This window comes from Terrapene carolina, unplaced genomic scaffold (genome assembly GCF_002925995.2).
Source record: "Terrapene carolina triunguis isolate 2854851 unplaced genomic scaffold, T_m_triunguis-2.0 Scaffold706, whole genome shotgun sequence".
Lineage (NCBI taxonomy): Eukaryota > Metazoa > Chordata > Testudines > Emydidae > Terrapene > Terrapene triunguis.
In genome coordinates this window covers 1,373,160-1,396,935 of record NW_020665057.1, presented here as the reverse complement: position 1 = coordinate 1,396,935, position 23,776 = coordinate 1,373,160, and the positions used below count along the sequence as shown (strand labels likewise).

At 40.2% G+C, this 23,776-nt stretch overlaps 1 protein-coding gene across 1 annotated transcript in view; it reads right to left on the bottom strand.

Annotated features, from left to right (window-relative positions):
* LOC112114849 (B-cell scaffold protein with ankyrin repeats) overlaps nt 1-23,776 on the bottom strand; it is a 77,349-nt gene that overhangs the window by 21,205 nt on the left and 32,368 nt on the right. Inside the window, exons 5-6 of the mRNA XM_029913505.1 lie at nt 3,873-3,941; nt 744-922 (exon numbers count right to left, since the gene is read on the bottom strand). Of these exons, the coding sequence (XP_029769365.1) occupies nt 744-922; nt 3,873-3,941 (248 nt within the window). The remainder of the gene's footprint in view (nt 1-743; nt 923-3,872; nt 3,942-23,776) is intronic.

The following is a 23,776-nucleotide window of genomic DNA, read 5'->3' as shown; positions in this document are numbered from 1 at the left end:
GTAAAACTTCCATTAACTGGCTCTATTCATTTTGGGAGTTGGTTCCCCTCCTGCGTATAATTGAGAAGGGTTCAGCTTATTCGGTGAGAGAAGGCTTATGGAGAAGAATTCAAAAAGAATCATTTTTCATACGTGTTACACAGCTTTCATAGATGGTCAAAACAATAAGAACAAGATTTAAAAAAATAAAACAAAACATCAACAAACTGGTGCAAAAGCTATGTTCTAAATTCATAGTTAGGTACCAAAATACTCAACCTAAATTAAATGTTGAGAACCCACTTGGTTTCACTGAAATCAGCTGCTGGGTGCACAATACTTTTGAAAATCAGGGCCCCTGGGTATGTCTATACCACAGCTGGGTGGCCCGATTCCCAGTGTGGACAGACCTGCGTTAGCTCTGCTTGAGCTAGAATGCTAAAAAGAGCAGTGTGGATGTAGCAGCATAGGCGGAGGCTCAGGCTAGCTGCCTGAGTCTATGCTTGCTGAACTCTTGGGTTTGAACTTGTGTGGCTAGCCCAAGTCGCATCTGCACTGCAACGTCCATGCTGCCATTGTTAGTGCACTAGCTCAAGCAGAGCTCGTGCAAGTCTGACTGCCAGTGCTGGGAATCACAGCTGCAGTATAGATGTACGCTTATTTGGATGCCTAAGTGTGGATTTAGGACTCCAAATTTAGGTACCTATTTTTGAAACTCTTGGACAAGGTGCCCTACAAGCAAACATAATCCTTCAGAAGTATACCTGCTGTGGAACTTCTAATCTGCTTTTTTCATTCTGCCATTGTTTAAATTTCTCAAGTGCTTCATCCACAGTAATTGCTCCCTTCTTCACCTGTTCCTGCAAAAGGATCAGTTCGTCCTGTCCAGAAGGGATGTTGTGTCTCAAAGTGGTATAGGTGGAAGTGTCAGTTCGAACTTTGTCTGTAGTTATCAAGTGTAAAGAGTTTAAAAAAAGGCACAGACAGTTAATTCATTTCGAAAACTGTTTTTCTTTTCAATGAAAGCTCATTTTGAGCAAGAGCATGTGAGCAGCAAATCTGTAAGGAGATGGCAATTAATCTTTACCATCGTAACCATGTTTACAGCCAAGCTCTATAGAGAAAAATGCAATGAGCTATTTGCTAGTGTTCTTTTGAAGTAGTGTGTCCTGGTGAACAAAACTTTCAAACTCATTGTCACTTGCCTGATTGGGTCACTCTTCACTAAATTAAGTTTATGTAGCAGCTCCTCTTTTGAGATAGTGCCGTACCATTAATTAATTATGAAATTCCACAGAATTCAAAAGGAAGTCCTGACATAAGAGCTGCCATATTGGGGCAGACGATGGTCCATTTTGCCCTGTATCCTGTCTCCAATCGTGGCCTGTACAAGAGCTTCAGGAGGAGTGTAGAGAATGAGGCAATTATGGAGTGATCCACCCCTGTATTCCATTCCTGGCTTCTGGCAGTCAGAGGTTTAGGGTGGCCCTGAGCATGGGGTTGCATCCCTGACCATCGTGGCTAAGAGCCATTTATATGATGCCAAGTTATTGGCTTTATAAACCATAACATTACTTGGGGATAGGAGTGGAAGATCCCAAATTCCCATTAATATCAATTTCCCTCACTCCCCAAACTCCCATCAATATCCATTTTCCTCTCCCCCCAAATTCACATAGCATATTTCCCAATAGCTTGTGCTGAGAGTAGGTTAGAAGCTGTTTTGAATTTTCATATAATTCACTCAGAAAATATGCAGGGTCAAAAAGAAATCTTATAATTTATATGTAGCTTCATAGGACTAGATTCTAACTAATCCCTATATAGGTGTGCAATTGAAGGGAAGTAATATGGAGTTCTATGCTGCCACCCTCACAGTTTAGCCCATACGTTCTTAGTATTCTCAGCTATTGGAATGGCTGCTTGGGGGCAAAGGCAGCTGGGAGTAGGTTAAAGCAGCCCAGAGGCTGCTCTGATTTTTTGAGGGATTCTGAAATAGCTCTGTCAGCCCCAGAATCAGGGAACTAAAAAAGGTGGCATAATACCACTGCTGGTCCGCTCTCCTTGGCTCCTACACAGAATGCAGCTAGACTGAATCTCAGAATTGGAGCCATAGTATTTGTCTTTACCTACATGTAAGCTCTTAATTGATTATGTCTGATTCCTTACTGTGTCATGCATGACATCCCTTTGTTCTACATGAGGGATGACCAGCTGTGCAAAGGGAAATATACCTTGATGAAGAGAAAAAAAGTCATTATTGAGCCCCATTCTGCTCTTTTCCAAGATTATTAAGTACCAGCATACGTTGGCCATGAATCTCCACCACTTTGCATCTCTGATAATCATTTACATTTGTGCTAAGAGAGTGCAAATTACTATACCAGACAGTGGAAAAATCAAACCTAAAACATTTTACAGGAATAACCTTTGTAGGGATACACTAGCAATGCTCCATTACTAAATGTTGCAGTTATTGAATCATTACCCAGAAACATCCTATATTTCAACACTTATTTTTTTAATGAATTTAGTGCAAAAAGAGACACTGACAGCACTGGCAAGTGGAGTTCTCTGTTTATTCACTGAACAGACAACTGCAATGCAGCTTCCCTACTCTGCTTCAACTAATACACCCTAATCCTGACCTAGAGGGGCTATTTCCTGGAAGGATAATTCTGTCTCTACTCCATGTGCATTCATTTAACGATAACAATGCTAGTTATGCTAGGATACCAATTAATGCCAGTTGCGGTGGTTATTTAGTGATATGGACTCTTCTCAAATAGCAATTGGGCTGGGACCAGCAACTCATTTTACATGGGCCACAAAGCAGCCATGAGATAAGCTTTGGTCACTTGCTATTGACTCAGGCAGGTGTGACAAAGTTCCTCCTCTATCTTGGTGTGTCCTGCGCTTATTGGCGGATTTTCTTGCCTCAGAGATTCACCATGTGGGTTGGGGAACAGCCCAGAGACCCTCCCCTCTGGGAGAACCCACAGTCCAGGTCAATTGGGAGGTTTGGGGGAAACCCGGGCCCACCCTCTACTCCAGGTTCCAGCCCAGGGCCCTGTGAACTGCAGCTGTCTATAGTGCCTCCTGTAACAGCTGCATGACAGCTACAACTCCCTGGGCTACTTCCCCATGGCCTCCTCCAAACACCTTCCTTATTCTCACCCCAGGACCTTCCTCCTGGTGTCTGATAACGCTTGTGCTCCTCAGTCCTCCAGCAGCACACCCTCTCGCTCGCAGCTCCTTACACCTCTTGCTCCCAGCTCCTCACACTCCCACCACAAATTGGGGTGAGCTCCTTTTTAAAACCCAGGTGCCCTGATTAGCCTGCCTTAATTGATTCTAGCAGCTTCTTCTTAATTGGCTCCAGGTGTCCTAATTAGCCTACCTGCCTTAACTGGTTCTAGCAGGTTCCTGATTACTCTAGTGCAGCCCCTGCTCTGGTCACTCAGGGAACAGAAAACTACTCATCCAGTGACCAGTATATTTGCCCTCAACCAGACTCCTGTACCCCACTGGTCTGGGTCTGTCACACAGGTTAGAACTGATGCACAGCGTACGTATGAGTCACCCAGTTCCTCCTTTTTTAGTTTTAATCATTATAGCGAAAGGTGATAGAAAAGTGCAAAGTCATTTTTGCTTTTTCATATGTTTCCAAAAAGCTTTTATAAAGCCCCTCACTGATTTGCTTTGTTAAAATAATAACTTTTTATTTATTTGAATTGATTTTTATAAGCTGAAATACTATTGGGGATTTAGGCCATCCTGGTAGGAAAAAAAAGATATTAAATAATCCAAGAAAAAATCAAGCCAGAGCAACACTCTCATAGTCCTATTAAGGAGCATCAAGACAGTTAAAATAGCAAAATGAGGTTCCACACCTTGTTTCCTGAAAGCATAGTACATCTTCTCGTTATCACTCTGAGTTCTGGTGCCCTTTTGCTGAAACACTGCAACAAAATTAAAAATGTTAGGAAGCTGGTCACAATTACACAATAAGGAGATAGCTTAATGCTTATCAGAACTTCAGTGTCCTGCAAGGTAATTTTGGACCATTGAAAATAAGATGGAAGAGAAAAAAAATCTCTCTCTCAATGTATACCAGAAGCATTTCTGGAATTTGCTCATGTGAAAGAAGAATGCACAAAAAGTAATGCTGTGGAAAGGAAACTGGATGCCAAAGTGATATAGAGTAGTTGGAAGACTCAATGACAAAGTAGAATCAACTTCAAGTAGTTGAAGTCCAAAGAATGAACTCTTTTGCAAGCACAATAAGGTGCAGGAACAAATTCAGATATTTATGAAAGAGAAGACTAAAAAGGTGCTAAAATGTGCAGAGACTCAGTGCAAGTGAAGAGCAAAACACACAGGGGAAAAAAAAAACTTCTATTGGAGAATGTCTGGATGTGCTTTGCCAGTAACAGAGAGAAAAGACAGTACCAGGAAGAAATGTATTCTGCCTTCCATTCAGGGTCATTCAGAGAGACGAGAAAAGAAAAGCTAGTTCTTAATGGTGGAAAAAGTTGCACAAAATCACAAAAGGAACAGAAAGCCTGTTTATAATGAAATGATTCCAGATCATAGCAGTCTGTTAAAAGCTTTTGAAAAGCAGGCCCCCTGAACACAAATGGGCAAGGAATCTTTTAATTGTGACCAGAGTAAGGAGAGGATGACCAATGAAGAATGTCCATAGATGTGTAGTAACACTGCTTATTATGACCAAAAAAACAAACAAACCCCACAACCACCTATGGATTCCTTCGTTAGGGCTGGAAGGAAGATAGCCTTTGTAAAGCTTTGAAAAGGGGTTATTTGTCCTCTTTAAGACCGCTGTAGTATTGCAACCTGAGAACCTTAGCACCACTACTAGTTAATCTGCCACAAGAACTATTAAGAGTGCACAAGCTGTTAGCTACTACAGCTCTCCTAATAACAGTTTTAAAACTGTACCTCTGTGTGTGTTTGGATTTAGCTTGCACTGGACAACACAACTACTGACTACAAAAATACCCAGATCTTTCCTATGAAACTCTGTGGAGAAGAAATTTTTTTTGTACATGTCTAATCATGATTTTTCTTTTAACCCTTTTTTGTAGTTATGTCTTTTTACTACTAATTTGTAAAGTTGTTTTGTTGCATAGAGAGACATGATTTTAGCCAGCCACAGAGTGCCCACATATTATGGTGAAGGGTATTTTAGAAAACAACAAAACAAAACAATAATAATTAATAATAAATAGACACATTATCACATTAGTGACATATAATTTGTATTACAATGTTTACAAATAATTGCTAAACATCATGGGCCTGCTTTTGAGCTCAGTTAAACTGGTGCACATATTGCATTCTATTGATGCAAATTGAATTACTCCAATGAAGTCAATGGAGTTAACATTGTTTGATCAGAATTTGGACCCAAGAGTGAAAGGTATAGTGCAGCATTTAAAACTTGTCTGAACCCATGGAACTCCTGAATTTTAATTCCATCTCTGGCACACATTCTGTTTATTGCACTGGACAGGTTGTTTAACGTTTCTGCCTTAGCTTTGCAACCTGTAAAATAGGGCGTAATTGTTGGCTGCCTCACATGGGAAACTGAAATGATTAATTAAACCATTTTTTAAAAGTATTTTGGAAATAGAAAACATTTATGTTAGTGCTATGTACTATTACTTATAACAGTAAACAGAAGAAAACAATCTAAATGAATGTGAATTAATAGCAATTGCTAATGTTTGTTTGTCCTTTCCTAATTACCAGCAATTACAATTTAGTTGGTTTCTTAATCAGAAACAAAATTAAGATGCAGTAAATGAATTCTGCAATTTACATATGATATCTGCACAATACACAGTGCCCAATAACGTATGTAATACAACTATATGAAAAAGAATGTGTAGTCACATAGAATTCTAAGGATAAAGCATTTGAGTCCCCATCCTACAAACATTTAACATGTGAGTAATTTTATTCACGTGAACAGACACATTGAGTTCAGTGGGACTATTTAAGTGCATATAGTGCATTAAATTGTGGGCCTGTAGCCTTAGAATTGAGGGCGCTCAGCATCTTTTCATGATCAAATCCTATGAAGCAAAGCTTTTAAGCACATGCTTATCTTTAAGCATGAGTACCCCTACTGAAGTCAATATATTTCTGTATTTCCAAGGCCTCTATTTATTTCATCTTATCTTTTTCATATTCTAGAAATTGATAGCCAGACCTGTAAGAATCTAATCTCCCCCCGTTTTATATCATCCAGGAGCTTTTCTATTATGACACTATCCCATACTCTTCTAAGACTAAGAATATTGTCAGAAGGCTCCTTTCTCGTCCAAAACACTGCCAAAATGCAGATCTGATGCTATCAAAAGGTGTGAGCAATTTTTTATTATGGGGTGTCTAGATCTTTTTATTTGTAAGCCCCCAAAGTTTTACTAATAGATCCACTGGTAATTTCTCTTTTGTTCTGTCCATGATGAAGTTTAAGATAATTGACTAATATTCCTTTGCTTAGGAATTTTTCTACCAAATACAGCTAAAGGCATGAGTTGTCTGACACATCTCTGTAGATTTCCTTTAAAGGAGAGGTTGTCAGGTACCACTTTAATAGCACTTATGATTATTTTCTTTTATAGTTACACATACGAAAGAGGAGCTGCTGTATGGCAAATAAAAGACCACAGCTCTAGGAGCCAGATCCAAAGACCAATAAAGACAAAGAAAAGATTACCATTGGCATCAGTGGGCTTTGAATCAAGACCACAGGGAATTTTCTTATCTATAACTTTTCCCACTTATTAATATAATTACATTTGTCTTCAATGGCAAGTGTTGGAATATTTAATATTTGAAATTACTAATATTAATATCAGAGACCACCTGACTAATTTAACCGTAAATTCCTTTATTAAGGCCAAAGGCCAAATGGTATTTTATGCAATTGCTATAGGCATGCCTAACAGCTTAAAAATAAGCAGTCACTACACCCAATACAGTAACAAAGTATTCATAAGCATGCAATCAGTATACTTACAAATAGGCCAGAGCTAGGGAAAACCATCTCATCCTGGTGAACTCCAGCATGATCAGGTAGGATCTGACAAAGAACCTTCAGATTCATGGCTCTCTTTGTACCTGCAGTTAACTTGCTGACTTTAGCAAAAACCCAATTTCCTTCCTCTAAGGCCTTCCTTTCTTATCTCCTCGCCCCTTCTTGCTCACCAGCAGAACAGTGGGAAGGGTTGTGCTTGTTTCTTTTAAGACAGTTTTTCTTTGTCTTGTTACTGCAGCTCTTTATTTTATTAGTTACTTTTTGAACCATACATCCTTCCCACATGATAAGCAATAGCCAGGTTATATGTCTTCTTATTTCCACAACCTTCTTTTACTTACTGATTGGGACCTTTTCTTTATTAGCCATGAATAATAAAGCAAATATATTATTTTCTTAACCAAAAAACCTAACTTTAATTTTCTTAATTATCCCTACAGCAAGTTTAATAAAAGTTCATTATATAGTTTTAAAATTATGCCCTTGGAGGCTATAATTTTTTTAATCTCGGTGAGTGATCTCTTAAAGCCTACTTCTTTGTCAAGAATTTAAAATAAAATGTTTTAATTGTGTACAGTTAGATACTAGTATATCTGTATTGAAAACTCTTTATAATATCTCTGTGTCCATTATTTTCTCCCCTCTAATTACTTCCCCTCCTCTTTACAGGTTGACTGTTTTACAGGTTAATTTTTTCTCGTTTGTTAAACATGGGATGAGTATCTCCTGGGGGGAATTGCTGTTAGAGAAGAATCCTTATCTAGTCCCAGAATTTTAAAACAGATGGGGACCCTTTTCAGCAAGTTTCAGGTATTTTAATAAGAACATTATATATCGTAAAAGGTTACTGAAATCTTCCTGCTTCATCTTAGAGTCATAGGATTAGAAGGGACCACAAGGGTCATCTAGACTAATCCCCTGCCTAGATGCAGGATTTGTTGTGTCTAAACACATCCAAGACAGATGGCTAACCAGTCTCCTTTTGAAAACCTCCAGTGAAGGAACTTTTACAACCTTCATCTGGTGTTCAAGACTGCCTCCTTCTTACAATCTTATCAAAGCCCATTACATTACATATCACCAACACTATATCATTTTCTTTAATTAACCCTGATGATCTTATTACATTAAATATATTGTAAAATAGAAAATTGCAATATTCTAATATCTTTATGGGGATTTCTATTGGAAGGATTTGAAAGAAGACCCAAAATGGTCATTTCTGCCATTAAATATTTTAAAAATCTTTTCAGTAAAGGCTCATAATTTGCTTCACTTAATTTTTCCAGAAGGAGGTAATATTAGATGTTAATACAAATATATTTGCCCAATGGATTTTAAAGTTTTTTTGTAAAGATTTGTGGGTATCCTAGTTTAACTCTCTTTGCTATATATCATCTTGATTTATCTTTCTTTTGTTACTATTTTTTCAGGTATCTTATACCAAAGATGATTAAAGCATAGCTTTTCCTAGCATTAACCTTTAATATGTTTGTTTTGTGAACTTTATTGGATAATATTTTAATCTGTTTAAGTTAACTTGCTCTTGAGTATGTTTGATCATTACATTCACGAGTTACATTCTGACTTGCTCACTATTAATGCAGTTATTGCAGTTTCTTGCTGCTGCTGTCAGATTTGCCCTGTGAGGAGTAAAATGTCAATTCCTCTTTTGTGAATGAGACTAAGGATAAAGTGTGAGGAGGGACCAGAGGAGAGGGAGTTATCTTTGTCCAAATAAAAGTGAAAAATTATGTCCTTGCATTAAGCGCACCATTTCCATAGATGAAAACAGAATCTGTGCATGTGCATTTTGGGATAGAATTTGTCCCCAAACTTTTACACATGCTAGTATGGGGTTATCTTTATGTTACCAAACATATGGAATTATCTAAGAGGCATCTATTCTTACTAGGGACATTGACTTATAATGTAGCGGGCCAGGCCTCAGTGCCATTTAAGCTCATGACTTGGGCTTTGCACATGTGTGGGGAATGGAAGTCATGAAGGGAGTGCCTCTGTACTGCAGGATGGGTCTTCAGATTGACCTTGCACAGAATGGTAAGGAAGGTGCTGATGGAAGCAAGCCAAGGGAGTGGCCACAAGCTTCATGTTCTGGGGAATGCAATTCCAACACACTGCACAAGTGTTGTGAATACACTAAAAAACTGGACCAATGCCCAGGAGTGGTCCTAGGGGGTTTGCCGGCCAGGACAGAAAATGGATTTTGGTGTCACCCCCAAAACAAGCAGCTGAGCAAAACACAAATGAACCAAAATGGCCAGCTGAGAAAACAAAACAAAACAAAACAAAACAAAAAACCCAGCTGAGTAGTATGGAGCCCCCTGAATGTTGGCACTCAGGGTGACTGCCCTGCTTACCCACCCTAGAAGTGGCCCTATTGAGACCCATCCCTAGCTTCAGTTTAGGGGGTTAGATTTCACCTCTCTGACTCTCACACCTTTATCTCCATAGAGCCTACCTAGTCCAACTGCAGTATTTTCTCCATTGTGGGCATTTTCTCCTATTTGTATGTATAGGGTTATTGGTGTTCAAAGGATTTTTTCTTTTTAAAGTAGGAAACAATAGAGTAACCACAACATAGAGGTGAAGTTGTGATTATTACTGCATAAAAAGGCATCTGTACTCTATTTTCTACCAGCATTGTTAAATCAATAGCTTGGGGTATGAGAATTAAGAGCAGAGTTTCTAGCAAAATCATCAATAGGGGAAATGAAGTGAGTCCAGGATGGGTACTCTCAACAATATCCCTGATTGGGAAGTACTTTAACTGATAGGCTTTGAGATTTCTGCTGAGCTTTGAAATGCTGGAGTAATCAGAAATGGAATTAGTCTTCCAGCTGTTGAAAGTAAAATCGTTAAAACCACTCTGCATCTTGCTGAAATGATTTCAGCTGGCAACAAACGCTCAGTGTGGGCGAAGTAAGTGAAAACAAATTAGTCCAATTTTTGGAATGACTGAAAAGATGTCTAAGCATAATGCTATATATACAATGGATATGTACAGAGATGAATCAAGCAATTTGCTCTACCACCCATATGTTGTAACACAGGGGTGGGCAAACTTTTTGGCCCGAGGGCCACATCTAGGTATGGAAATTGTATGGTGGGTCATGAATGCTGGCGGAATTGGGAGTTGGGGGGGGGGGGGGGGGGGGCAGGGGCTCCAGCTGGGGGTGCAGGCGCTGGGGATGCGGGGTTGCTGGTGCAGAAGGGTGCTCTGGGCTGGGACTGATGGGTTTGGAGGACGGGAGGGGGATCAGGGCTGAGGCATGGGGTTGAGGCGCGGGAGGGGGTCAGGGGTGCAGACTCCGGGCGGTGCTTACCTCAAGCAGCACCCAGAAGCAGCGGTATGCCCCCCCTCCGGCTCCTATACGAAGGCGCGGCCAGGCAGCTCTGCGTGCTGCCCCGTCTGCAGGCGCTGCCTCTGCAGCTCCCATTAGCCACTGTTCCTGGCCAATGGGAGCTGCAGGGGCTGCGCTTGTGGTGGGAGCAGCATGCAAAGCCCCCTTGCTGCCCTTGTGCCTAGGAACTGGAGGGGGGATATGTTGCTGCTTCCAGGAGCTGCACAGAGTGGGGCAAGCCCCCGACCCCGCTCCCTAGTGGGAACTCGAGGGCCAGATTTAAACATCTGAGGGCCGGATGCGGCCCTCGGGCCTTAGTTTGCCCACCCCTGTTGTAACATCTGGTATACTGTTGAAATACTATATGGGAAAGGGCTTGCTTGTGTGACAGAGGAAGATTATTCTGTCCTTTCCCACATAAAGAAGAATAAAAAGGTGCAAAGGGCATCAGTAAAACAAACCCTCATTTTGATGGCCAAGATATCATAATTTATTTCCATCCAAGGCAGGGTGTCTATTTTCTGAGCCTCTCTGCTTCGGGTAATTATAAGAAGCTATGCACTTCCATTACACTTATTTATCCAACCTGTACCTACAATGATCTCTAAAATACTACGAAGATGTATATGTATACATCTTTTCAATGTATATTCATATTATGGCTGATTAAGGTCTGTGTGTAGTGCATGTATGTCAAAAAACAGAAATCCAACTTAAACTATAAATGAAAAACCAATACACTTTACATACAATACATAGATACATATATCCCAGAGAAAAACTATGTCAAAATGGAGTTAAGATTGAGAGTACCTGTAACTAGTTTAGGGTACAATGCATTACAGGAATGTTATAATCACCCCCACCCAAAGCATTATAAACCCTGAAAATTCAGTTTTCCAGGTTCAATTTAAAAAGAAATACAAACATAGTAAGTATGAAAATGCACAGGTAGTGTACCTAAATAACCTTAACTCTGCCCTATAGTCACATTATGCGTTAACCATATGTTTATGATTAAGACATTTCAGAGTTTGTAATCTCAGATTAGATTACACTGATCTCTAAAGAAACATTATATTTGTTTTAACTCTCTCCTCCCCCCCGCCCCCGCCAGGTGTCACTACAAGACAGTTAAAATTGTTTAGATGCCCTAGCTGCATTTCCATAACATGTCTGGCATTCTTTTAAGCATGCACTGTAATCCAATTAACTTTCTCATGTAAGGAAAGCTGGAGAGCAAAAAGCAGATGTAGGCAGATTCCAGCAGGGAAGAGAAACACAAAACAAATACTTCAAAGCATGACTGCAGTGACACCTTGGAAAAATGCCAAATGACAGGGTTGCAGAATTACAGAATCCACAGGACCCTGATTGAGATGAACGGGACAGTTCACACATGTTCAAGTTATTGCTTCAGGCTCTGCAGATGCAGGCAGGAAATATTACACTATTTCAACCTTGAAAACTTGAACCAAGCATCTCTCTACAACCCTACAGACTAGAAAATACTTTAAAAAATGAAATCTGAGATTCTGGAGCACAATTCTATGGCAAAGGGGACTTTCCACAGCGAATTCTTTGGCCAATAGGAGTTGCAGAATGTACACAGGACCCTGGTTATTGTATTCTGTTTGCACAGTGGCTGCAGACTAAAGGAGGAGTTGGAATTTGGCTCCCTAAGATTTGCTCAATTTCTAATGCAAAACTGAAATAAGGGATTGACATAGGCAACTACATTTGAACTTTGAAAGATCAAAAATTTACTCAGTGATGACATCTTGAAAACAATAAAATTATGGCATGATTAACAATATAGTCACCTCAGAGAGAAAAAAAGCTCCATTATGAGAGATGTAAACTTTGATGAATTTAGTTAAATGTGTCTAATCTTATTTTCCTCTTTAGCTGTCTAAAATAGGTGGCTAAGACAAGAAAATTACTGATTGTTGTGTTAGCGACACCATGTCTAAAGACAAAAAAAAAAAAATCACTGATGACATATATACAATTTGTGTTGATTTTTACAATAATCCATTATTGATATGAATGAGGCAACTTTCGTGAAATTGTGCTCTTGAGGATGAATGTGACTGAGTCAGAAAATCAGCATAATGTCACCTATTCAACACTTTCAGTAAAATATACACATGATGCAGCAGAAGGAGACAAAACGGTGGATATCACTCATCTAAAATCAGCTTGATCATGGCTATTCAAGTTGCATTTATTTGTCAACTTCACTGAGTCTGTTCTTAGCAGGCTACCTATAACAAGAACTGCATTGCTTAGGAAACATTGACAATTACTAATCACAAAATTTGAAAAAAATTCTACACTGGGATACAGGGCTAAATGATAGTGTGAGTTAATTTATACACCAGGATTTTACTTCTTAATATCAACGTTCACATCTTAACTAGGTCACTGATCGGAATAAGTTTGTTAGTTTCAAACTTATCCTTACTGAATATCTGGTCACATCATAAAACAATCACACAATTAACTACAATGACTGCATCTGATCAAGAGAAGGCCAACAATGAAATAGTAGGGGTAGGTTACAACTCAGAGTTATGGTGCATAGATAGATGTATGTACAGAATTATTTCTAGCTTTACTTAGTGTAATTATTTTATTACTTAAAGATCATCCCAGGTGTGCATGGCATTTAGAAAAATAAAACTGACAAGTCTCTTACCTGGGGGAGATTAAAATCTAAATTAGACAAAATACAGCAAGAGATGTCAGTAAACAGAGGACAGCAAGCAGGGAGTATGGAAGAATGAGGATTGACACAGTTAGGGGTCATAAGTTATACTGACTGTTATGTTCATATCTTGTTAGATATTTTTGGTTTCTTTTGTTTTGTTCTTTCATATATTTAGTTTGTTATTAACATTTGGAGCACTGCCTTGGAATGGAAGCTAGAGTAGAGGTCATCAGTGGAAGGCTAACGAAAAAAAGTGAATTTTGCATAAGGTCACTGGTCTCTAACATTCATAAGCCCAGTGGGAAAATTTGCACATTTAAAATATTAAAATAAATTTTTAAAAATCTTGGGGTTCACAAAGTGAAATCAACTAGGGTGAATGAAAAGTTATGAATAGTGAGGACTAGACAGTTGCTTGGGGGACACACCCATCCACAGAAATAATGGGTACTCAGCATCCCCCCTCATAGTCCTGCATAGGCTACCTGGACCTTGGATCCAAGTGCACAGGAATAAGTCATCAAGAAAACGAATAAACTATCTAACACAGCTGAGCAGGTTGGGGAGGGTGTAATTTGCAGCTGGTATGCACTGTGCCTAAAGACACAATCGGGCCCTATATGAATTCACAACAAAAATAAGTAATTTCTTTAAAATAAACACACAGATCATAAATACTGGTCTAGCAACCACTTATTAACAGAATTTCAAGCAGCTAAAAAGACATCTTCAAAATAGTTGCAGACGTCATCTGATATAGAATTACTATATCAGTAATATTGTTTGCAGAAGGCCACAGCACACTTGCTGAAAAAAAATAGTGTCATAATTGTTCATCTCAACTTACACAGATAGTTACATGAGACAACGGATGACAATGTAATTAATTAGTCAAGAGCATCCTTAGTTTTTCTCAGATCAAAAGCATAAAAAATATTAAAAGGTATACACTGAATAATGACAGTGTGAAAACATTAATCCAAAACTCACTAGCAATTCTATTTCCAATTCGCTATCATACTCTGTCAGAATCTGTCAGATATAAGATGACAAATTTGGTTGTAAAGTACTACCAGAACCTTATATAATAATAGCTTATGGGGTTTTCCAGCAATAAGAGAATACTGGGGAAAACAGTCAAGTGGATTGATTAATCAATAGAATGTGACATTAAATTGCTGGGTGCTAATTACTTGCTAGGCAAGAGACCACCCCAAGAACTCTTGCTCTGCAGTTTCTATGGGCTTGGCTACACTTGTGAGTTAGAGCGCATTAAAGCAGCCCTGGGCGCCCTAGCTGACTACCTGTCCACACTGGCAAGGCACGTAGAGCGCTCTGACTCCAGGGCTAGAGCGCTCCTGGTACTGCACCTCGGCAAGAAGATTAATGCTTAGTGCGCATTGGCTGAAATGCCCGGGCGTCAGTGTGAACAAGGTGTTGCATTACTGCGCTCTGATCAGCCTCCGGAAACGTCCCATAATCCCCTTAAGTCAAATGGCCACTCTTGCCATTGTTTTGTAATCGCTGCAGGAATGCTGATATCCCCTTTGTAAGTTCCGTTTCTGACAGCCGGCTGCTTATCTGCTCCGAGACAAAGCAACCATTACTGTGGAATGTTGTGTGTGAGAGAGAGAGGGGCGGAGGGAAGGCGGGGGGGTCTGCTGCTGTCTGAACTTACAAGACAGCATGCTGACATGCTCTCAGCCCCCCAAAAACCCACTCTCTCTCCCCCCACATACACACAAACACACTCCCTGTCACCCTCCACCCCACCCTACGCCCCATTTGAAAAGCACGTTGCAGCCACTTGCATGCTGGGATAGCTACCAAAATGCACTGCTCTCTGTGGGTGTTCCAAGCAGGGCTTTGGAGTGGAGCCCGGAGCTGGAGCCTGGACCAGTAGGTTTTTGCCCAGAGCCGGAGCGGAGCAATTCAAAAATTTGATTGCTCCAAATCCCTGGTTCCAAGAGCTGCTAATGTGGCCACACCAGTGCGCTTACAGCTGTCAGTGTGGACAGATTGCAGCGCTTTCCCTACTGCGCTCTATGAAGGCTGGTTTAACTCAAAGTGCTCTACATCTGCAAGTGTAGCCATGCCCTATTAGTAAGTAAACATATGACAGTTAGAAGTTGGAAGACCTCTCACAGTGCATCTCAGGAATATTAGCTAATTGTTCCATTTTCATAATTTACCTAAGTCTAAAACATTGGATACATTTATTAGACGTTGGAGTCCCATTTTTGTTGTACAGAGAGAAGTGATATTGTATGAATTTGCTTTGAACATTATTCTATGTATATCTACATCTATAGCTTCTTCATGGCTAGTGTCTGAAAAACTGCAGTCTTACAATAAAACACCGTGGGCTGAAATTTGTGTATGTGCATGCGTAATGTGATATCCACACCATGCTCATCTTTTTTGCGTGCTGCAGAAAAAGTGAGTGTGGTACTCCAGAATATGGTGGAAAAGGCCTTCCATCTGGAATTTTATAGTTCTTTTGCTTAGAAAATCTCTTATCTGTCTATACATTCTTCCTACAATATCCATAGTTGCTACTTTTTACAAAAGTCCCTCTCTTCATTGTAGGCTTTTTCTATGTCCAAGAAGGTTACTATGTACTCTTTGGTTTTCAAGCTTTTAAGTGCTTCTGTCTCTATCAGTACAATGTAGTCAGTCACACTCCTACTTCTTCTGAACCCACTTTGTGTTCCATCTATGAGACTATTTCTTTCTAAGTATGTTACTAATCTGTCTGTCATCAGTTTTTCCATAGTTTTACCTAAATATGCTGAAAGGGCAATTGGTCTGTATGCCTCAGGCCCAGAGTGCATGTTGCTTGGTTGCTTCACTGCGACAATAATCATGTTTCCAGTCCCTAGATATTTTCCCTTTCCTCTATATGCTATTGTTTAATTTTAGTATTATCCTCAGGCTTTCATCACCTAGTATGAAGTATCTGAGCATATCGAAGCTTATTTTTGTCCTTTCCTCATGTGGTGCTTTTGCTCCTTATCACTTTTTGGAGTTCCTTAATACTGAATTTTTCATTTAAAATAAGATCAACATCTTCCTCCCACCTATTCATTATCTCATAATTATCATTAAGGAATGTTCTTTTCCTCTCCCTAATTTCTATCCCCTGAGCCTCATCATAACTGACTTTTTGAAACATGGTGGCCAAAATTTCTGCTTTTTCTTTGTTGGAGCTTATTACTCTATGGCCTTCTACTGCAAGGCTTCATATTGTGTTGCTCTTATTCTTATTCCATTCATTTTCTGAAACTGTTTGTGTACGTAAAGATATCAATACATCAGAGGTACTTTTCCACAGTATTTCCTCCAGCTTTCTCTTTTTGCCCTTTTTATAGCTCTATGTGCAAGTGCTTTTTACTTTTTTTTATACGTCATTAAGTCCTCACCATTTATTGGTTTTTGTTTCTTATATGCCTTGTTTCTTTCCTTAATTAACTGGTCACATTCCTTAAGCGGGAGGGATAGCTCAGTGATTTCAGCATTGGCCTACTAAACCCAGGGTTGTGAGTTCAATCCTTGAGGGGACCACTTAGGGATCTGGGGCAAAAATCAGTACTTAGTCCTACTAGTGAAGGCAGGGGGCTGGACTTGATGACCTTTCAAGGTCCCTTCCACTCTATGAGATAGGTATATCTTGTTCCACCACAGTATGCTTTTCTATCTTTTATAAAGGTTGGTATCCTAGGTATATCTAGGCCGGCTGTCTTTATAATTTCCTTAGTATCCTCACTTATACACTGCTTGCCCACATGTTCCTCATGTTAAAGAGTTTCCAATTTGATTTTTTCAGGTTCCAAGTGGGGGTATTAGTCTCATCTTTGTATTTTCTCTTTTTTGATATGTAATGAATGTCAGAAACTGGTCACTACCCATTCCCTCCTCTCTGTAAATTTCCTAGATACATTTGCTTGTTACGTTACTAAAAGCTATTCCCAGGTCTCGGCAAGAAAGGCTTCAGTCTGCTGCAGTGAACCTGGTAGGTCTTCCATCACATAATATTACTAAATTATTATCTTCCAAAAATTGCTCTAGGACATTTTCCATTCTTATATTTTTCCAACTTTCCCACAGTCCATTGTGATTGTTCAGATCATTGCAGATAATGTATGAGCAGTTAATTCTTTCAGTTCTATAGTCTCTAGTTTTCTGCAGAGGTTATAAACATTATATAGTTTGAGAGATGCAGAGGTGTTTTGTATCAGTATCTCAACAGCATTATACTTGATATTTAACTTTTTAACTCTAAATCAAGGCAGTTTAGATTCTCCTTAACAAAGGTGCAGACACCCCTACCCTTTCCTATTTCTCTAGCATATCTATATGTGTGATTTTAGTTTTTCTATTAGCTGAGTCTTTTTTATGCATAGTATATCAAGGCTTTGTTTTCATATCAATAACATTTCTTTAATTCCTGCCCATGTACGATAAGACTATGTGCATTCCAGATAAAAATAGTCACCCCCCTTCTTGTAACCTTCAATACTTCCTTCACTTAGGAAAGTATGAAGATGTTCCTCTGATAGATTGCTAGTTCATAGGTACTTTTCAGCAGCTTTAACTATAAGTCTCATTTTCTATTTTCTTTCCTGTCTGAAAGAAGTACAATGTATGACTTCAGTCACAGATGCAATTTCTTTTTCTATAAGTAGTATATCATCTCATTTTACCCCAATGGCACTCATTACTTTCTTCTCAGTATTTTGTTGCTTGCTAATCACTGCCCCCAACTGGGTATTATTTTTCCTTCCAGGTGTCTCCTAACGCTTCTGCATATGAGATGTTAATGATTTTGTTTTTATATTCCTTTAACTTGCTTTGCCTTGGTACATTCTCCATATGTTGAGCTGTGTTTTCCTTCACAGTTACATTTTTATTCTGTCCCTTCCTCATAATTATCATATGAATGGTCTCCTCCAGACTTGCTGCACATTAATTTCCCTTTGCAATTATTTGCTATGTGACCAAATCTTTGACACCTGTAGCATCTACCCTGTTTGTTTCAGTTAGGAATCCAGGTAGCTAACTGTTCATTTTTAGCTTTCTTAGCACCTTTGTCTTAAGGAGCTGCCCTACTTGTTCTTTGTTTTTGCATTCCACTAACAAGACTCCACCAGGTAGTTTCCCAGCTCTTACTATATCTCCAACACTTTTTTTGAACCATTCAACAATCATCAGGTGGTTGACATACCCTAACTTTCTCTTTAGCTAGGGATTTTACTGTTATATAATTTCCCCCCATGTCCTATTCCTGCCTTCCCACTTGCTGTTCTTTCTGCTGGTTCTAAAGAATCTATCCTTTTCTTTTTCCTTGTTTTCATCCAGTTTTTCTCAATGCTTTCACTATCCACATTTTCTAGCCTGGTTTGAGTATCATTTGTTATCACTTCCATCTCCCCCTGACCAGCAGTTTAGCCTGACCAGCTTTCCACTTCAGCCCCAGCAAGAGAGCCAGCCACATCTATCCAAATCCCCTGAGCCTCTTTGTGCTACAAACTTCCTAGCTTTATAATCACCACCCAGCCTCATCCCAGTTGGGCTTTGGTCATCCATTAAGCCTCCCTCTCTCTCTTTCTCAGGTGCTGCCAGGTATGTTATTTGGCCTCTTAGGCCCACACTAACCCCTTCAGAGCCTGTGTGGAGTACACACCTCATCACACCCTCCAAAGCAGTTCAAAAAGTGAGAAAATGGGAAGTTTAAGCAATTCTTAGTTTCAAATTACTCCTATTCCTCTCCACAAATATTATTGCAAGCATGTGGTTACTTATGCAGAGAGACAGTTAAAGGCATACAGTACTTGCAGATGGATCAGAAAGAAAACAAAATTATGGCTTATTTGGGATATGGATCCACAAAAGGACTTAGGAAGTTGCACCCCCAGGTTTAGGTGCCTATGCCCCCAATTTAGGTGCTATTGCAATTCACAAAACTCCCTCTTGTCTGCTGTCTTAACTCTGTAGATGCCCAAATTCACTCTGTGCCTAAATTTCCACTGTAAAAGTTCCCTGGGCACCTAAGTTTTTACCTCTGGGCATTAGAGTGACCAGATGTCCCGATTTTATAGGGACAGTCCCGATCTTTGGGTCTTTTTCTTATATAGGCTCCTATTACCCCCCACCCCCTGTCCCGATTTTTCACACTTGCTGTCTGGTCACCCTACTGGGCATGCATCCTACTGCCTGAGGCAGACGTCTGAGTATTTATCCTCACACCTAAGTGCCAGCGCGATCTTCAAAGACGGTCAAGATAGGCCTTCCCCTTGCCTATCTCACTTTTGGGACTCAATCCACTAGGGTGCTCGGAGCATGTCTAACTCTACTCAAAATGGCCATTCCCCACTGTGCTTGATGAGGCAAAGGGACTTGAAAAGGGGTCTTCCACCTCTCATGCGAGTGCCCTAGCCACAGGGTTATGTGTCTTTCTCACTCTAGCCCAATTAATATTTAATTATTTAATACAAAGTAGCATTTTTTCTCCCAGAGGACTGATAAAACTGCACCCTTTTTTTGCCTCAGATGGATTCCTCAGCTTTCAATCACAGTAGGGCATTCTAAAAATATTTCCTCCCATTGCACCTTTTCAGTAGATTTCTTAATGCCCCAAAGTTTGCTCATCTAAAATCTAATCTTAGTTTACCAATCTAGCCAATAAAGTTAGCATACCAGTTTACAAGCAGAATAAAAAATCCCCATTCTAGCCAGTAAAACTACTAGAGCATTAAACAATCTCAGTGCTTAGTATAATAGAGATCTCTCACACTGGAATTGATTGCTATAGTTACAAGAAATCTGTTGTTTCTTGACTCTCTGAGGCGCTGGAAATGAGGGATTTTTACAGCATTTGGGTAAACACTGCCTATTCCTTATATGGAATAGTCCTGTTCCCTGAAAGCCCACCCACTGGTTGCTGCATGTGGTGCAAATTCATATGGTTTAAATGAGATGCTAGAGTGCAACTTGTACTCTATTCTGGAATAGATTTTGGAATATTGTTCAACTACTGACTTTTTGGCTTGAAATTTGTCCCAGGGATAGCCACTTTTAGATGCTAAAATGTTTTCATGTACTTGGGGAGGACTATATGGCTCCAGGGATATGTAATGAGACACAGACTACAGCATGTCACTGGTTGGGTGAAGCAGAATAGTAAAAGCCTTTGCCCCCTGAGAGCTCTTTAACGACACATATGAAACAAGTTTGTGGCTTCATTCTAGTTCCTGCTGGACCAGGTGTCCACATAACAAACAACACCGATGACAATTAGCACCCTCATTGGTAGGTTCAGCAAGGAGGTAAGTGACTGGTCAATGAGGGATACTAAATGTATCCCCTCAACCCTTTAGGCAGTCCTCAAAAGTCTGAGTTGGGGCACACTGCTGGGCATTGTGGGAAAGCTTGCACCTGTTGTGAGGATAAATTGAGAAAATTGGGTTGCAGGACTGTTAATCTGGCCCTTATAATGAGCATTGCAATTTCACTGTAAAATAAAAATAAAATCCCTTAATACATTTAGTTAACAATTGTTTTGACAGCACATAGCTGGAAACATATTGAAATAACCTGGTAAGGAATATTAAGAATTTAAGGAATGGAGAGGGAGCACACAGGGAATGCGCACCATCTGGACAAAGCGCTATTTGGCACCACTCTGCAGCTTCGTCTTTTGATGAACTTTTCATATAAAGACAGAATATTTACACTGGTGTGCATTAAACAACAAGCAGAGATACACTCAACTGTTTATTAAAGATGCAGTACGTTTAGTGGAGTGTTCAGTATAAAAGTTTGCATGTTCAGTATAACCTGGCAAAAAATTACATGAAATTAAGAGAAACCTTATTAGAACTCATAACAATTTTAAAAAATAATGAGGGGAGTCTCCTAGCTGAAGGGTCATAAAAACATTAAATTACAGATCTTTTACTTTCATCTGCTGGGAGACACAGGGACAAGATACTCAACTTGTATAAATTATCACAGCTCTGTGGAAGTCAGTGGAGTGATGCCAATTTACACCAGCTGAGCATCTGACCATCATCCTTCAAAGCATGGTCCTACTCTGAAAAGTGGCTGTGTATAAATGGTATCATGGGGTCCTATGTTCATTGCCTCTAAATCAACAAATCCCAAATTGTGGTCTGCAGAGCACTTATTGGTGATCTATGGAAAAGCTGATTAGTCACATATTTCTCCGGTCCAGTGAGTCTTGTTTCTGGCTGCTTCTAAAGTTATGCTTTTTTAATATGGCTGCAGGTATGGGGGAACCTGTGGGTGAGGCTCAGTGAAAGCGTCGATGGAAGCCATAACTGACATAGAACAGGCTCTATCATGCTGAGGCCTGGGTTGAATTATTGTAAGCAAAATCCGCATAGGGTCACCTTGTTGGCAGTTCAGGGAACAATAGGGATACTGCTCCAGGACTTGATTGACCCATTCCATCTGCCCATTAGCCTGAGGGGGCTCCATGCTAAGGAGCTTAAAAAATTCACACCAAAAGTGGGAGATGAAGTGTGGGTCTCAGTCTGACACGATACTGGTTGGCAGTCCATGGAACTAGAAAAGAGGCACACTTTTTCCTGGGCGGTAGGGATTTTGTGGCCAGAAACAAATTGTGCCATCTTGGTCAGGAGGTTGACCGTGACTAGCACCACCATGCACCCATGACAGCAGGGCAGCTCCACAAGGAAATCTAGAGACACGGTGGACCAAGGATGGGATGGGGTGAGCAAGGGCTGGAGAAGACCAAGTGACTTTGAGCATGGGTTCTTCTGTGAGCCAAAGGTCACAGAATTTAATGTATTTCTTGAAATAAGAGCTGTCACTATCTGGTGTACTTCACTGCCTGCTCAGTTTGTGTGCTTGCATGGGCCCAAACACACACCAGGTTATTATCTTTCACCAAGGTGTGTATTTATTCTTTTTTACAAAGTAACAGAGTGTAATGCAGGCTTACAGCCAGGGGAGACTTCCATGACACCTTCACTCCGCAGCCCAGGTTCACCCTCTGAGCAACCCTTCTGAGCTGCCCCTTGCTTCCTGTTCCATCCAATTACCTCATTAGCCCAGAGATTATCAACCAGGTATGCACAATCCCACAATAGAAAGTGTATAATTGGCTTCAATGAATCCTGCACTCTTCCCAGTGCTGAAGCAAACCTAGTGACCACGGTGCTACACATAGTACCCTGTCACAAGAACTCAAACTTGGCCACGAGAAACTCTATGAAATCAAGCCCTGCATTTTAGACTGGCCAAAGTGCCCAGCAGACAGTGTGTCATGAGACAGTTTTAAAGTCTGGAGTCCAGGCTGTACTTGCACAGACATAAATGGTGGTACATGCAATTTGATCATTTCTCTATGAGTGAGCACCGTAAACAGAAACTGGGCCCTGCTTCTGCAAGTAGGCCCTGTGGGAATAACCCTTTGCCTATGTGGAATGCTACTGACTTCAAGAAGGATCTACTTGTGAAATGGCCTCGCTCTTGGCTGGCATCAGTACTGAATGTGAGGGGATCTGCTAAGCTAATAGCATGCATCTCCACCGCTTGATCTCTAAGAAGCAGACTCTGTAAGTGGTAGCAGTAACAGATTTGTATCCTCTCTGGATGCGGTATAGAAGAGGACAACACACACTGACCAGTAGGTTACCTACTTCCTGTTGACAGGGGACTGTCATCCTGAGCATCTGAGGGCCACAACAATTCAGAATCCTGGACAAGCCCCCACTATCCCACACTCACCATTGGGCTACATCTGTCCAGTCCACAATACAGGATCAGGGCCTTGACAATAATATTTTACATTTAAATAACACCTTTTAGCTAAAGTTTCCCAAAGTGGTCTACGTAGTAAATTTCACACAAAAAATACATTGCAACCTTACTATTCTTTCCAAATAAAGCACTCAGAAGTTAGGAGATGCTGTAATTAAGCTTGCCCATGCAACACCCCTGTGAGGTAAACTGTGGTGTTATTCCCATTTTACAGATGGGAAACTGAGGCACGGAGATTAAGGTCAAAATTATCCACTGAATTTGAATGCCAAGTTGAGACACGAGGAGCCAATTTTTCAGAGTACTTAGCACTTTATACATTCAGAGCACAGCTCCCAGTTACTTCAGTTGTAAATGTGAGCACTCAGCACTTCTGAAGATCAGGCCCCATGATCTCAAGTTGGGCTAGAAAAAGAGGAACACACAATTAGTGACCACTTGTGAATAGTCTGGTTTAAGTGACTTGCTCAGCACCACACAGAAACTCTGTGTCAGAAATAGGGACAGAATTCAACTCTTCAGGGCAGCATTCAACTGTGTTAAACATGAGACCATCCTTTCTATTACTGCAATCCCATGTCTTATTCAGTATAGATCTTCCATCTTGCTGCAACTAATGATGCAAAGGTCCTACAAACAACACTACTCAACCTTGATTCATCTAAAGAGCAGGACCAAATAGGCTTGTGGACTGAATCACCCAGGGATCCTGTGGGGAAAAAATGTGATCATGTAATTGATGCATATGCACAAGGGGGCCAAATTACAGACAACTTTAATTCTGACATTTCCTAACTTTTGAGTGCTTGAATTTACAACATTAATAATGTTCTCTTAACACAG